The sequence below is a fragment of the Haliaeetus leucocephalus genome, unplaced genomic scaffold, assembly GCF_000737465.1.
Source record: "Haliaeetus leucocephalus isolate CR32 unplaced genomic scaffold, Haliaeetus_leucocephalus-4.0 Scaffold83, whole genome shotgun sequence".
Taxonomy (NCBI): Eukaryota; Metazoa; Chordata; class Aves; order Accipitriformes; family Accipitridae; genus Haliaeetus; species Haliaeetus leucocephalus.
This window is the reverse complement of record NW_010972519.1, coordinates 1,780,133-1,796,294: the sequence shown is the minus strand read 5'-3', so window position 1 is coordinate 1,796,294 and position 16,162 is coordinate 1,780,133. Positions and strand designations below refer to the sequence as shown.

The window sequence follows — 16,162 nt, the reverse complement described above, 5'->3', positions numbered from 1 at the left end:
ACACTTAAGATACAATCTCTGAAAATTTATATTTGTGTCATTAGATGCATTCGTCTACCCAACCATCTATATTTAAGACTATATATGCAGACATATTTTCTTTTATACTCCATCCATTTTTTTATCAGCCAGTTTTTATCAGCCAGTTTTTTGTCATATTGCAAAGCATATCAATGTAACAAGTAATACCTGCTAGAACTTTGATGTTAGTAAAGATTTCTTTATGTATGCTTCACAGATAGTTTTTTTTTTATCACTTTAACAGATTTATACCTTTCCAGTAGTTCCAGGAGTCTAAAGAGTTTTGTATATAAAGACCTTAAAAAAACCAGGGTCAAGGCAGGTCATTAAAACACTATTAATGACACATCCACTGTGATGTGGATCGACCCCTCCAGTTCAGGCAGCCTACAAACGAGAAGTGCTGAAGGGTAGTGGAGGCACCACTACAACATTGGCAGGGAGCAGCAGCAAGTGTGAGAATGCCCTACATGGGAGAAGGAGCCAGGAGCCAAGCATGACCATAGCCCCACAGCATCCAAGCAGAACTGGGTAGCCACGTCCATGAAGAATCCCAGACAAAGCAAATAATGAACCAGGTCCAGGACCCATTCAGGGGTCCAGTCAGGAACAACAGGCGAGAGGGCCAGAGACAGGTATTCCTGCAAAACAGCTCAAGCAAGGATTAAGCCCAAGTGTGAGCTTAAATGGGGCTCCTGGGCCCATTGGCCAACAGTATGGGTGTGCATCGGGGTGAGACTGCTCAGGGCTATTAAGGCCTATTGGTTCCCTCAGGGCCCTGAAAAACATTTGCATTGTTTATTTATCCTTTCCCTAAACATCTTCTAACGATTACTCTCACAGGTAGGATAACAAACTAGAAGGTCCTTCCCAGTACATTTACTCAATTCAAATATATCAGATGAAGTAAAATATAAAGTCAGCTCTTACATAACAGCTATTCCTGACATATACCTCCTTGCCAACCTAGTGAATTTGTATCCTGTCTCTGTCTAACTTGGCTGGCCTTTCATGAAGAACACAAATATTCTTCTGTAGCTGATATATTCTCACTTTTGCTGTCTGAGTCTGTTGAAGGTTGAGATACTGAAGAATGGCATTCAGTTAAAGCAATGTACTTACAGCATTGATTATAAGTGCAAAGTCCAGAAAGAGTGAAGTCTTCCTCACGCTTTCTTTATTGTTCCTATTGTATTTAATACAACTAGCTGTTATAAAGAGCTTCCTGACAAATGTTTCTGTTGTGATGGGTCATTTGTTATTATAGACATTCCTCCATCAGAAGTTGGACTGAGCATTCTCCTGGTGGCCCATTTTCACCTACAGCTGCTTTACTGCCATAAACTCAACTTGAGGCTAGCTAGCCTGTAGGAAGTTGTGATTAGCGCAGAATTTATATGTCGCCTCGGTGAGGTGAGTTCTGAGAAGCATACTTCACAGTTGCTGTATATCCTTTGGCTTGGTTTTTGCTTCAAAAACCCATTAAAACTGTTCTTCCTGGCATTATTTCAGTGCTCTGGGTCTTTTGGGTGCTGGCACATTGTACTTTAAACCAAGAAGCAGTCTCAGAAAAGGCCTGAGTAGGGCGATTTCACATACATCAATTCAGCTCATTTCCCAAGATTTTTGCCAAGTTAATGGCTTCTCTACCAGGGGGGCAAATACAATGTTGAAAGTTTAGATGGGATTATTTTTTCACAGGAGCAGAAATGCTGAAAACAGCAAAATGTGTTTATGTCTTATTAAGAGTTCATGAAACTGCTGATGGAAGTTCACAATCAAATAGCTTGATAGGTATCATACACAGGTTTTGAATACTGTGGATCATTTATTGCACTGGTCTTAGAAATTGCAGTTAGCTGTAGGGGTACAGTAGCTCTGCCTGTTTAAGTGTGATAAAATTTTATATACTGAGTTATTGCTTGTTTAACCATCATTCTTCATCCTCTGTTACATCACCCTTAATCAATATAGCATTTTTTTTTTCAGTTTGGTTTAACTATTAGTTGTTGAAGGATTCCATTTATTTGGGTTCATATATTCATGTGTGTCATTTGTGATCCCTGTTTTGTGCTTGGTTAAAATTATGCGGTTGGTTACATTGAAATATTTTGCATAGATCTACGACAGTTTTTATTCATGTTGCATAAGTATCCCAGCCCAAATTGAAATGTGGGAACATTTAATTTATTAATGCTTATTTTCTTCTTCGAAACATGTTCTTGATCTTAATGTCTTTCAGCAGCTTTGGAAAGGAGGAATTTAAGAGATACATTTCAGAACAATAAAAATAACTGTTTCAGTCAGCTGATGAAGAGATTTAGATTCATGAAGGTTTTATATCTTTGACATACAGACTTTTGTAGAATTATTAAAATCTCATGCATTCAAACGCATGATAATTGAAATATTGACAATATTTTAGGAGATTACTTTGTCTCTTTAAAAGTTTAACTCCACATTTAGGTATTGTACACATAATCTAGACTGCTATCCGCTCTTCTTCAAATTTTACATTACTGTGATGTAGACATGGATGTAATTTTTAAGAATTGAGCACTTGTGATGGGATCAGCAAGCATTTGCATTTATAGAGTCGGGAGGAATGTGTTCCAGCATAAACTCCATTGAGTCTCACAGATTCAAATCTTCTCACAATTAAATTTACACAACTCTTCTGCCTACGAATTTAACAGAAAGTCTGACTCTGTCCTTTTATCCATATCTAAATGCCAGATCAAAAGAGAATGTGACCTTCACAACCGTTTATTTAGAAAATATCTCGTGGTTCAGCATAGAATTAGGTGGTGCAGAGATGTGATGAAAATTCGTCCAACACTAACAACAGATAACATAATTATTCTTCTGATTTTTGTCCCAGCAGGAGAGAAATGGAACAACAAGGCGTGTTTATTTGTACAATAGACCACGTATTTCCTTGTTTAGGAACTTTAATGAAATCATAATCTGACACTAAGACTGTATTAAAGATCTGTTTCAGATTAGAATGATAAAGAAGCTGGTTCTGAATCCCAAAATACTGTTTAAGGAGAATTAGTATGTCTGATTGTAGTGAGTATTTGCACTGAATTACTGCATAATGAAATAAGAGAAGTGGAGAAAAAGCTTTTTTTCCCCGCCAAGAAGATGGAGTCAATCAGCTTGTGGTTGTGTACCGCTGCACTGTTTTTCCTTTCCTCTGGCTGCTGAATGAGCTACACTGGCAAGTCAGACCTTGCAAGCATCTATTCACTTTATCCACAGTTCTTTGTCAGCAAATGATTAGCTTTCTGATTACCTTGCTCAGAGGATAAATACCGATGTGCTCTGAGCATCTACAAACGAAAGTTTTCATCATATTCTAACCAGAAGGGATGAAAATACTTCAGGTATTGGTCTGTTTGGGGCATCTCTTGATCACTCCGATGCATCCATTAACCTTCTATCTGTAACATAGACCCTTTGACATATTTAAGGTACTTTTGGGTTTTGATCTTAGTATTCTCATCTAGAGAAAAGGAGTGTGTCCTCCCTTCCAGATGTGTTCCTTTATGCTTATCACCATACTGGTTTATCCACAAGCCTTCTGGTAATACCAGCCAGTCTGGAAGCCTCTGAATTTACTGCATATGTAACAAGCAAGTTTGAAATCCTGTTTCACCTTCCAATATGGCTGGTGTTTAATTTCAGAGATATTACAGGAAATATAGTGTCAGCAGTTGAAATTGAACGTGTTTTTTCCACAGAGCTTTTAGTAGGTCTAATTAGAAGTAATGCACCTCTATAGAAATTAATAATTGCAAGTAATTGGTTTTTTTTTTACTATAAATGGAAACATAGTTTTGAATGTTTGTTGACCCATATTGATGGATTTATATTTATTTACAAAATTTATTGGAGTTGATGTGGTTTACCAGAAAAATCTGGTGAAGGAAACGTTTTCAGATGTGCATTTACATTCAGCTACTAAGTGCAACCAAAAAGTGTGTCTCGGTTGTGCATAATTGGAGTAAATATTTTTTCAGGTTTCATTCATTTGGAATCTAGGTTACAATGCTGGATAAAATAATTTAAGAGCTGTTTGAGTATTTTGGACTGGAAAATCTTCTTTTTATTTGTACAGGAAGTATTTCTCAGTTATATGCAATGGCTGGACAAAAGTAACGAAGTTGCAACACTGAATTGAATTAAAGTGACCGGGTCATTCAGGTCTTGTTGAAGGGAGGTTTATAGGGTTTTTTTTAAATGTGGTTCATAAAAGAGTTCTGATTTGCATTTACAGTGACCTTCTAAAACTGTGCCAATTATTCACAGTTAGAGTAAATATTTTTTCAGGTTTCATTCTTTTGGAACTGAGGTTAGAACATTCACTCAAAATATTCAATGGCACCGCTTACTAAACCGGGCACATGTGTGTGGGAGGTAGTAAGAAATGCACTAGAAGCATATGTTCCATGTTCCAGGCAATTTTTATTTTATATTAAAAAAAATGCCAAGCCCCTCAGTAAGAAGGCAGTTGTAACACTGAGAAAAAACATTTGACACTTCCAAGTTTTGGCCTGTTAACTTTTCAGCTGTAAATAGGTACAGTAATTACTTTGGTTCATCAGCAAACTATTAGCCCGCTCTACTAAATCAAGGTTTCATGACTCTGGTGCTGGGTAACACAGCAATGACTACCCCTGGCCATGGATGCGCATGAGGAGAGGTGAGTCTGACTTTCTGATGCGTGCTGGGGAGTTGAAGTGGTGAGTGGGCCACGTGGGGATGCAGGAGGGTGCACTTGCCTGCTCAAACAGCCCTCGCTCCTCCAACATCTGTTTCACACCTTCACAAGGGAAGGGCAGCGGGCTGGAGAGTGGGGATGTTCTGGGTCTGGATTCAGCTGGCATTTGATGTTGCAGTGAGTTAATAATTGTAAGGGATTTTCATAATGGAGTGACTTACATTAGTCTTGAATTGAGTTGGCCCATGGCTTCTTAAAAAGTAGAAAAAAATGCATTTGGGAAAACACACTACCTTACTAATCCATCCCCCCTGTCTGCACATCTGTTCTTTAAATTATGATATCCCCTGCTTTTTGTGGTATTGCCTTTCCTTCTGTATTTTTACCATATCAGAATGAGAGTTAGTCAGCATAAAGTATACATAAAAAATGTCAAGGGGTTTGGAAACACCGGGCTCAGTGCATTGAAGTTTATTCCAAAGTACTGGAATGGTCAGTCTAGTGACAGTAACTTACAGGAGGAATGGTGACTATTCTCTGGAGGAAATAATTTTTACATTTTTTTCTCTGATATCAAAAAATGAAAAAAGTTTGATTTTAACAGTTGTAAAATATTATATGATGTTGCTGTGAAGTTTAGCTAGCTGTTCCAAAAGTTTCATTCAACAAACACCACACTTGACCATGTTCACAATAAAATTGGTTAAAGTGAAGTATCAGAACTTTGGTATTTGTAATTTCAACCTCACATTAAGAGGACTGTTGCTAATTTTTAATAGCTATCCTCATAGATATTTATTAAGGTACTTTAAATTGGGATCAATAGGTAATCAAACTTAACAACTCCTGCTACACAGTAGATAAAGCTATTTTAGAAGCTTTCCAATCATACTGATGTTTCAGATCTGATGACACAGATTAAGTCAGCATTTTCAAACTCACCTAACTTAGTCACCCACAGTGAAATTCTGTCTCCTTTGATTTCGATGTCAGGTTTTCCGTTTCATTGTACAGGATTAAGGTTTCACCTATAGTCTGTATTTAGGCACCTGTCTGTGGTCTGGTTTTTTAGACTTGTCAGACATTCCCCCTAAAGTCAATAGATTAAATATATGTTCAGCATTCCTGGCACCTGGATTAAATTTTGGATGTAATTCTGCAGGTGTTCCATGAAGATAAATTTCTGCATCTGCCCAGATTTAGCAGAAAGGGCTACATTCAAATGCTGACGTTTGCATATTTTAACTAACTCCTCAAAGCTCAACCAATGATCATGTAGGGTGGGGGTTTTTCCCCCGAACTACCCTATACACTATTATTCCATTTTTCTGTAACACCTCTGTCCCTTTGTTACAAGCATTCTAACTTGGCATCTATGTCTTCAGCTTGTGTTAGCATATTACCCAGTATATTACTGCTGCTACCAGTATCACTCCAGCATAGTCTGCCTTCAATTTCACACACACAGATTTAATGGGAATTCTTGTAATGACAAAGATCAATACACTGACATGACCAATTGCAACTCCTTGTATTAACCTCCACAGAACTCTTTTTTTTTTCCTGACATAGACCCTCTCTGTTTTAGAAATGCTCATTTTCTTTTATAGATACCAGAATTGCCAAGTCTAGTCCTTAGTTTTGCTGCAGGAATTCTTGAAGCTCTTTCAGATGTCTATCATGAGCTCTTACAATGTTAATGTAGGTGATCTTCTTATGTGTTAACAGAAATCAGACTGTTATCTATACTGCCTCATCCAAGTACAGCTTGGGAGGAATAGCGTAAATGCCATATTGGAGTTATGTTGATTAGATTTATATCACCTTTGCTATTTTAATACCTCATATGGCAAATGTTAAGTCAGTAAAACTTAGTACATAAATAAAAACATCTGCTTTGTCTGTGACCCTTTGCAGGGTAAATGTTACTGTTGGATCAGCAAAACTGCAGATAGCCAGTCGTTTTGAGAAGTTCATGAATAGGGACAAGCCTTATTTATTTATTTATTTATTTATTTATTTGGTATCAGAGAAAGATTTAGAAATATGGTGTCAAATGATAAAAAAATTATCCAAATGAACACTGAGCCACATGAAGCCCTATCTTCTCCTTAATACTGTACAGTAGCTGTCAGTTATGTTTAGAATAATGCTTCTATTCCAGTTTTCATAACAAAGCTATATTACAGCAAACATAAGTGTTACTTTTATGAATTCTACAGATCTTCACTTAAATCTGTCCTTTTAAAAAATACTGATTTTTCAATTAGATGCTTAAATATATTTGAAATTATAACAACAGAAGCCAGCCTGAAGTACAATAAAAAAATGAAATGTCTGCTTTCAATGCATTTTGCTACATGAACCCACAAGATCAAATACTAACACTGTAAGCATATTTTTAGCACACAGAGAAAAATAATCACATAATGCATACCCAGATGCTTATTGGTAAACTATGCTTTTGAAGGCTCTGAACAAGGGCTGTGATTCCAAAGAGCAGATAGATTCAGCTCCAGCAGCTGCACTAGTTGCTGCCTGAGACGTCTGCCAGAGGTTACCATTCTTCTGCTTCTCCCTCAGCTGCTATGGCTCTCAGCTCACCAGACTAATTCACAGACTAACTCACAGAATAACTCACTGACTACTACAGCACTGCACTTTTTGAGGAGAGAAGAGATGCCCGATGCAGCTCGCCAACCTCTGGCAGGGAAGCAGAGCAGGCAACGGGCACAAGGAGTTAAAACCTCTGGCAGCCAAGGCTAGATCTATCTAGAATTGCAAATCAGAGCCCTAAGATAAAGCTCAGTCAGCTTGAATACGCCTACCACATATTAGTGCAAACCTATGCTCTGTGGCTTGCAGTGGCTTGAAAGGAAAAGCAAACCTTTTAAAAGTCAGGTGCAGCAAAAACGTCTATGTAGAAACTGCCATGAGTTTTTAAGTCAATGAGTTCTGGATTAATAAAACATGCCAACCAAGCCAGATTGTGACCTTCATCGTGTGGGGAAAGTCTTTCCTTCTGGAAATTTCATACTTATACTTTTTTAGGGTTGATTTCTTTCTGGCCATTTCTTATTTTAATGGCCTTTTTGGGGCCACTGACCAGTGGGTTGGTGTTCTTTGTTGATGGTTTTGGGGCTCCGCTCCTACCACTGCGTCCTGCGTTCTGGTTCTTACTGCGGGCCGTTCGCAGCTTTTGTTCTTGCAGTCTCTGTTCCCACCTCTGTGGAAATGAGGAAGACAAAGAGGCTGAGTTGGGGAAGGACATAATCATAAACAATTATGTCTTAATCAAAGCTATGCTGAACCAGTGATACTAATGCTGCTTTTAATGGGTTTGTGCTCTATTCTGCGGGGCCATCGATGTCAGTGTGTTACAGCTGTCTGCAGGGGGAACCTGCCACATGATCTTGGGTGGGAGAATTTCCACGATATCAGCAGATGACAATGACAACTGCACACCTTGTGTGCATGCTGCATGTGAGTGTGCATCTCATGCCTTTTCAGAAAGCCAGGGGAGCTGGCACCATGCCATCAAAAAGACAGGGTCTGCGCACTGGAACTCCTTTGCAAAGCCCTTCTTTGCTGTCTTAACTGAACGTGCTACTTAACTTTTCCTCAGAAAAGTCTGCAGAAAGCAGACTGTCCTTTCATATATTTAAACACACAGCTACAAGGGAAGGTGGTATTTACTTTCTGCTTCTGCTATTCCCTGGGGTGGAGAGCACTGGGCATGAAAGAGCTTACGTTATGACAGACAACAGAGATGACCACTGAAATCACAGTGTTCAGTGTTGCAATGGGATGGTTGTGAATAATGCACCTGCAGCTTTATTCAGCAGCATCCCTGAGAAATTTTGAAAAGCAATGAGATCAATGAGCCCACGAAAGAGAATAGCTGTCTGATTTCCAAACCCAAAAGTGCAGTGGTTAGGAAAGAGGTTAAGTGGTTAGGTGGTCCAAAATATGGAGAGATCCACAACACTGTGGCAGAGACTGCAGTCTTTCACTTCTAGGAACAGAAGTACCTATTTTAAGGAAAGCATGGTAGATAGTAGAACCTGGAAAGAGTCTCACCTCTGCCCTCTATTAATGAACCTCTCTTCTGAAACTCCCAAAGGCAGGGGCTTTGCCCAGTGGTCAGAGCAAGAGAAGTGCTGTCCAGCTTTCCTATTTCATATCTCTGCACTGACCCTGCTGCAACTCAGACACTTGCCCTGGCTAGAGGAGAGGCCAGCCGTGTTGTGGTTATGTTAACAGCTGTCTTCTGTAGTTCACAGACAGCTCAAAACATTCAGTTTAAGTGGTAACTCAAGATAAAAGTTGGATGCAAGTCTTCAGGGATGAATGATGGGCATTAAAATGAAGCCACTGTGATACCTAACTCCATACAGCTATCTTTGTGTCGTCAGGGTCATTATATGTATCTTTATAAAACAAAAAAGGCATTTATGCATGTCCCAGTCAAACATGTTTAAATGAGGATTTAATTTATGAAACTATTAATATCAGAGGGAATGACACATGCTTTGAGAATTATTTTGTTTGGCAGTCATGCATCTATTTGACAGTCTGGAAATGAATGTTCAAACAGGTTTCAAGACACAATTAGAAATGACAAAACAGTGTGAGGAGGCCACTAAAACACACTGTGTGCCCGTAACAGCCTATTAAGTTGACAGCTAAGGGATTTCAAGAGTCCAAGTCATACGTCAGTATTCTCCTAAATCCCTCATGGTATCATCTGCAATTGCAATATATTTATTTTTTAAAGATTTAAAGCATGGTTTCTTTTTCACACATAGGTTTTACGTAAGTAAGTGAGGAGAAAAGGGAATGATAAGAGCATCAAATACAATTTCCACAAGGAGTTGGTCTGTAATCTAAAAGCTTCTGCGGATAGATACATACATCTTTTTTCCTCTTCTCTATCAATTGCCCATCAGCTCAACCCTTTCTGAGTTCCAGAGATAATTTTCTTCCATCTCTAAAAGTCTGAGGAAGACTCAGACACTGTCTTGATCCACCCTTTCTTTCCACTATAAAGAAGAGTTTTCAAGCAGGAAGTGATAGCAAGTGCTACCCTGAAGCCCCCAAAAGTAGGGGCATCTGCTGCTCCTGCCTCCCACGTCTCCATACCATAGACTTTTCCTTCCAATGTTCCCTGAAACCAGTGAGGGCCAACACTTTCAGTGGGTCTTTAGTGGGAAGTAGCCAGCGAGAAGTCTGCGCCTCCCACCTGCAATCTTTAATGCAGCAAAGCCCGTTTATCCAGCACAGTGGATTTTAGCTTCCTTTCTTACCTAAAAGGTGGACTATATACTCCTCTGCATATCACCTATCTGACAGTTACTTGCCTTAGCAGTGATAGGAAGGAAATTCCTAGAGGCATTACTGTAATAAGCCAGAGTTCACACAAAGATCATCCAACCATAATATTGAGGGACAGTTTGCAGATAAAACAGAAATAAAATGGAAATAAACCTTTAGGGGCCTTAAAATGCAAGACTAAAATTTTCAAATTTTCACTTACACTTCTATGTAATTATGAGGTATGAAAATATTGAAGTGAAAATAATAATACCCAGAGGTGATATGGATATCTGAAAGTCAAGCAAGTTATTCAATGCTGAAGTAGAGCGAAGGTGTTGTTTAACTTTTTATCAAGAATATCAGCATTTTTTTCTTTGGTTGTATTTACCTTAAATCTTTTGTTTAGTTGATCCTTCCATTTTTCAACTAGACATCCATCAAGAAGCATCAACCTGAAAATTAAGAAATAAATATAGATATTTCTGGTTTAGATTCCCAAGATGCCATTCCAGATGATTTAACACAGACCGAGGTTGAAATGCACCAGCAGGTACTGGTACTGACAGTTTCTCAGTATGGGATGATAGGCAGAAAAATATTTTTCTCCATGCCTAAATGCTTTCTAATGGATTTCTATAGGCTTATACTGATATTTCTGAAATCCTATTCTGAACTCTGTAAAAACAGAATACAGTTTTCAAAAGAAATCAGATTTTACAGCCAAATCTGCAGCTTATAGCCAGTGTTGAGAAAACATTTGAGCCCTTTGTCCTCACCTGCAGCTATTCTGCAGGGGGAAATTGTCCTGTCTTGATCACTGTTAACAAAAAGTGATGGGTTGGGTAACATCCCATGAAACTGTTCAAAGGTATATGTACATGTATTTTTACTTATGCCCACTATATATTTCTCTGTGTGTTTGTGTGCAGAAGAGTAGTTGAAAGAAATGTAATTTACTTCTGAATTTTAAAAAAGCTGTTTCACATGCACCAGTTAATACAGCTTAGCTGACGAATGGTAACACCTTACCTGATCACTTACAATCTTCTCCATTTCTACCTATAAATACATGAGGACAGTATTATGGATTTCCTACATGTAACTACTTAATGAGTGCTTTAAAGTGAATTTGGAAATTTTTTTTTTTTTTTTTTAAAATACTGGGCCTTAATATGCCCTAATATCGTTTCCCTAATTCTGGAAGGTTTTACTTAGACATCAGTGTTGGCTGGAGACATCAAAACATCATTATGTATGCACACAATTTCATACAGCACTTTGCTGGCGAGTGAGATTTACACACCATAGCAGGGCCTGGCCTGCAGTTTCCATGAACAGTGTTGCTGCTCATACCAGTTCAAAAAGAGTACAAAATGCTGCCCCTCGTAGCCATTAGCCACTGTGCATCCACTTTGCCCAAACATAAAAGGACTACAATGAGTGCAAGCCCTGGAGAATCAAGACCAACATGACACACACCTCATTTTCTTTCCCAGGAGAGATTAGGTAATTAACATATAGGATTGAAGCTAAGGCCACATCATGATGAATGAAACCACAACACAGTGTGCATCTGATGCAGCTTCTGTTTGGGGCAAATAATGGAGCAAGACCCTAACCCTGCTGATGGGCAATGGGTGTTTTGCCATTGACTTCAGTGGAGATACAGCTTCCACCCGTTTTGCTTCTGGCATTTTTAAAAGCTGCTGTAACTCAAAACCTTCTGTTTGCATGCCACTGAGTTCAACAGGAAACACATATAATAGTTTATGTTTCTTTTTCAAATCCATTTTAGTACACTATATGAAATTAAAAACCTCAGTGGCCTTTAGAACCCATCACAAAATATTTAGTGAATGGTGTGTTTTTCCATAGTAATGGAGAAGCAGATTGCAATCTTTCACTTTTGAAATCTCCCCTCCCTGACAGCCTCCTGAGGGTCCTGTCCAACAAAGCTCTGCAGGTCAGAGCTCCTCAATTGCAATCTTGGCCGTGGTCCTTCTGTGTGACTCAGAGCATGTGTCCCTAAAATGGCTAACACAAAGTAGAGGGCTCTAAATTAATCTTTGTGAAATATTTCCAGACCTGGAGGAGCAAGGTGCCATGTAATAATAAAACACTGTGCCTGCTGGCTCACAAAAAAAGGGTAAGGTAATAAGGTATCAGATATAGAAACACCTATAAAACATATATCAACATAAAACTCACTGAAAATATAGATATGGCCCATCAAGTTCCACACGTAGGTGTTCTATGGTCCTCAACAAGTGCGCATGATCAATTAACAGTCACATCACTGTGTGCAAAACCAGCCTGCACATTTTACGAACCTGCCTTACCTCTGACCCACGGCACACAGGCACATGTACCCACCATGCCACAACCCGTCCTGTTGCCATCTGTTGCTGCTGGTACATTTGGGGTGCTAACGGGGACGAGATGTCCCCTTCTGCCTCAGGGACACAGAGAGAAAAGGGAGCTGTGATTCATCACTCCCTCCCCTCCAGACCAGCATGCTGGATTTCCTTCCACGCCTGGGGCTAGGCTGACTGCCAGATGAAAGGTCTGGTAAAGTTAGTTTTGTTTTGCCTTTTAATCATACAGCAGGACTGGCAAGCTGCTCTGAGAGTATTTACTTTTCATCTGCCATGCGGGAGCCGGAGCTCCAATGGCTGCAGCTTTGGCTGGTCCCAGTACAGCTGTGGGATCAGAAACATCTCACCAATGGCACCCGTCCGAAGTATGGATAGGCCAGCAGAGAAAGCCTGGCTCTGTCTCCAGCAGCTCTGCAGACAGATGTGTATCATCTCTTATCCCCTCGCCAGAGGGGTCGGTTAGGCAGAACTGTGTCTTCCATGTGGTCCTGCCACTATGGACCACCACCTACAGCCACCATCGAGCTTGTAGCATGTGAAGCAGCTCATGCTGATGGAAAGTGGTCCTGGAAAAACACTCCCAAAAAGGCCGGAGATGCCTGAACTGCTGCATGATGCATTAAGCAATACGCTGCCAGCACCCAATGCCACCAGAGTTTATGCTCCACGTGTGAGCCAGGTTTTGTAAACACTGCATCGTGATGCAGAGCTGAGGCTGATTAAGTGGAAAAAGTTAATTGCGAAGGTAATTGAAACATGTAGGTGTACATGTGAGTTATCTTAAGAAAAACTATCAGCAGTGTAATATTAACTATAACTCACAAAACATGCTCGTGACCAGAAAGAGAGCTCCTTCCCGTCTATCACAGCTAGCTATAACACTTTTCTGCACCGCATCGCCCAGGCTTACCTTGAGCGCCATTCATAGCACATGATGAGAACATCCTGCTTCGGTTGGAGAGGTGGACACTGGCAGGAGGAATTTGTAAGAAGAGGCACTTGAGACAGAGGAATTGATGTCGAAGACTTAAGTATGTCTTTGACTTCAACCACAGTCGTTATCTCGTTGCAGTTCCCTCTTTCTATGCTTTTTACTTTAGCGTGAATGACTGCGATTAGAAAAAGAGAGGTGTGAGAACAACAAACGGTCTTAGAAATTTAAACACATCTCAAAATTAAAGAAAATATATTAAATTGAAAGCTGTTGTTTCGGCTGTGAAACCAGAATTACTGCTTCATGTGAGGGCACGTACAGTGGCTTAGAATAATAGAGGCCCGATCCTGATTTGGTTTTCAGTCAGACTGTTGACAGCTGTGAAATTAAACATGTGCTTAAATCTTTGCCAGATCAGGCCAAGCAATCTCGCCTGGAATCGCACATACTAACAGCTTCTTTGACTCAGACTTGAACAACCCTCGCATAAATCGGACCCGCTCTATAGCCACCTCGGCCCTTTTCCATTTAAGTAATGAATAATTTACCTCACAGACAGCTAACATGAATTCAGTCTTCTCAATAATAAAATCATTTCCCTGTAGGTTGCATCCAGGAACTAAAGTCTTTTCTTAAATATAAGAAGGGAAGGTTTGAAACAAGTACTCAAAAACTAAGAGGCTTAGGATTGTGATTTGCTCGGTCTATACATTTTTCATCTTTTGCCTTTGGATTAGTCATCATTAGTAAGATCCTCATACAAAACAGACTCCAAAATGGGTTCTTCTGACTCTGAATACACAAACATTCATATCTTTACCTTTTATTGAGGAATACTGCATGTCTGCATGGATGCAAGAAGGTGAAACTGTGTAGATTGCTCTAAGGATGAGCTCCCTACCTAACTCTGTACCTGTGAACCCTGGCAGTACCTACCCCCGCAGCATTTCACCCCTTCTTCCTTGTGAGAAGTACCAAATCAGAGAAATGAAGCATGTTTTTTTACACAAAGGACTTTGTCTCTAGGAAATGTCAAAATAGGAACGGTCCTGTTATCACAAAATTCTTGAGTGGAAGAAGCGTCAGAAGTGTATGTACCACAGGGTGACCAGCCTGCATTGACGCTGCCCCTGGCAGCCACAAGGTCAAAAGCCTTCAAATGGACCTACAAAAGCTTGGAATAAACTTCACTCGTAGAAAACAGGAGACCAGCAATTTTAATGCTGTCTGGGTTTTATGTGCTAACTTTATCAGGACATGTGTAACAGCCACAAAACACGTGAGGGATTTCAGTTTTGGAGACTCACAATGCATTTTCAAGTCTAATTGAAACCAAGTTCTGGCCAGCTAGAAAAGCAATTCGGCTGTATATATTATTTTTAAAGGATTTCAGAAAAAAGTGGATTTTATTTGCGACTTGTTCTGCCTTGCCTTGTCTCTGAATTCATTTTCCATATGAGCATGTCCATTTGTTTCAGAGGAGGCTGAATAAAAATCTACGTCTCAAAAACAAAATCTTCATTTCACAAAGTCAATTGAATTAAATTTTGGATCCCAACCTACAGTTTTTATTCAAGCAACACTCCCACTGAAGTCACTGGAATCAGAATTTATATGACTAACACCTGTATTTCGTTTCATAGTCATTCAAAATGAATAGTCATTTTATATCACCGCTTTTTCATACATTTCAGACAAGTGTGGAAGTTCATTGTCCCACCTGGACATATCACTATATTCTCCTGAGATAGATTAAGGAATTATATAGAAGAAATATATGATATAAATGCACCAAAATGCCATAACAGAAAAAGTGTACAATTACCGAAGTTAGATGTTCAGCTTGATTATTCCCACCTAACTGGGGTCTGGATTTTTTTCCCTATACTAACAAAGAAGCAAATAACTACAAACTTGCTTTCATTTGATATCAGACAGAGAGGAATTGACTGGATATAATAACCCTATTACATAAGAACTCAATACATTCCTTGAAGAAACAACTTTTATCTGAGAAAAAGCCCATAAATTTCAAAAGACCAGAAGACTGCATGCTAAATTCATGGTTAATAGGGGATTTCTATTGACATTACAGATATTTAATCTGGTATTTTTCTAATGTTAATTAGACTTCTTCCTGGCTCCCAGCATCAGAAAACCAGAGCGGGGGGAGCCAGGGGAGAAGAGGGGTGAATGCTTACTTATATTGCCAATAAGCCATGCAACATACCATAAAACTATCAGCCAACTCCTCAGCCAGCTGGTGCAAATTGTCACTGAATTCAGTTAATCTCTGACAATTCCGCACCACATGAAACTCTGGCTAGTAAGTAAAAGAATATAGGAATTTCTAGTAATAACTTTTTACCTTGCTTCAGCTTCGTTCACATTTACAAGTTTTGTTTAGGTGATAAACCTTTGTTTATTCCACCTGCTACATGAAAACCGGAGCTGGCCAAGCAGCACATGGTCATGCTTACATCTCTGCACTTACTAGAGGGACCTTTGCAGTAGCAAGCACCCTTTCTGCAGAGCGACCTGTTGATGCCAGTGCACATTACCGACATTTCACTGCTTTTATAAGAAACACACCATCACCTACGCAATGACTGCTACCGCCTGCGCAAGGTGTGCGTGAGTGGCAGGTTTGGGAAGAGGACAGCTGGGTGTCCTCGGGCAAAAACCCACTTGGAAAGGCTGCGCTGGAGCAGTGTCCTCACGCTGCACTTGCTGGACGGGGCCTGGTGTGGGTGCAGCACCCAGCTGGAGCTGCCAAACTTGCGGGGGGGG

At 39.7% G+C, this 16,162-nt stretch overlaps 1 protein-coding gene across 1 annotated transcript in view; it reads right to left on the bottom strand.

Annotated features, from left to right (window-relative positions):
* Nucleotides 1-7,784: 7,784 nt before the first annotated feature.
* Nucleotides 7,785-16,162, bottom strand: part of SFRP4 (secreted frizzled-related protein 4) — a 9,320-nt gene continuing 942 nt past the window's right edge. The window contains exons 4-6 of the mRNA XM_010582526.1: nt 13,349-13,547; nt 10,452-10,515; nt 7,785-7,973 (exon numbers count right to left, since the gene is read on the bottom strand). Of these exons, the coding sequence (XP_010580828.1) occupies nt 7,785-7,973; nt 10,452-10,515; nt 13,349-13,547 (452 nt within the window). The remainder of the gene's footprint in view (nt 7,974-10,451; nt 10,516-13,348; nt 13,548-16,162) is intronic.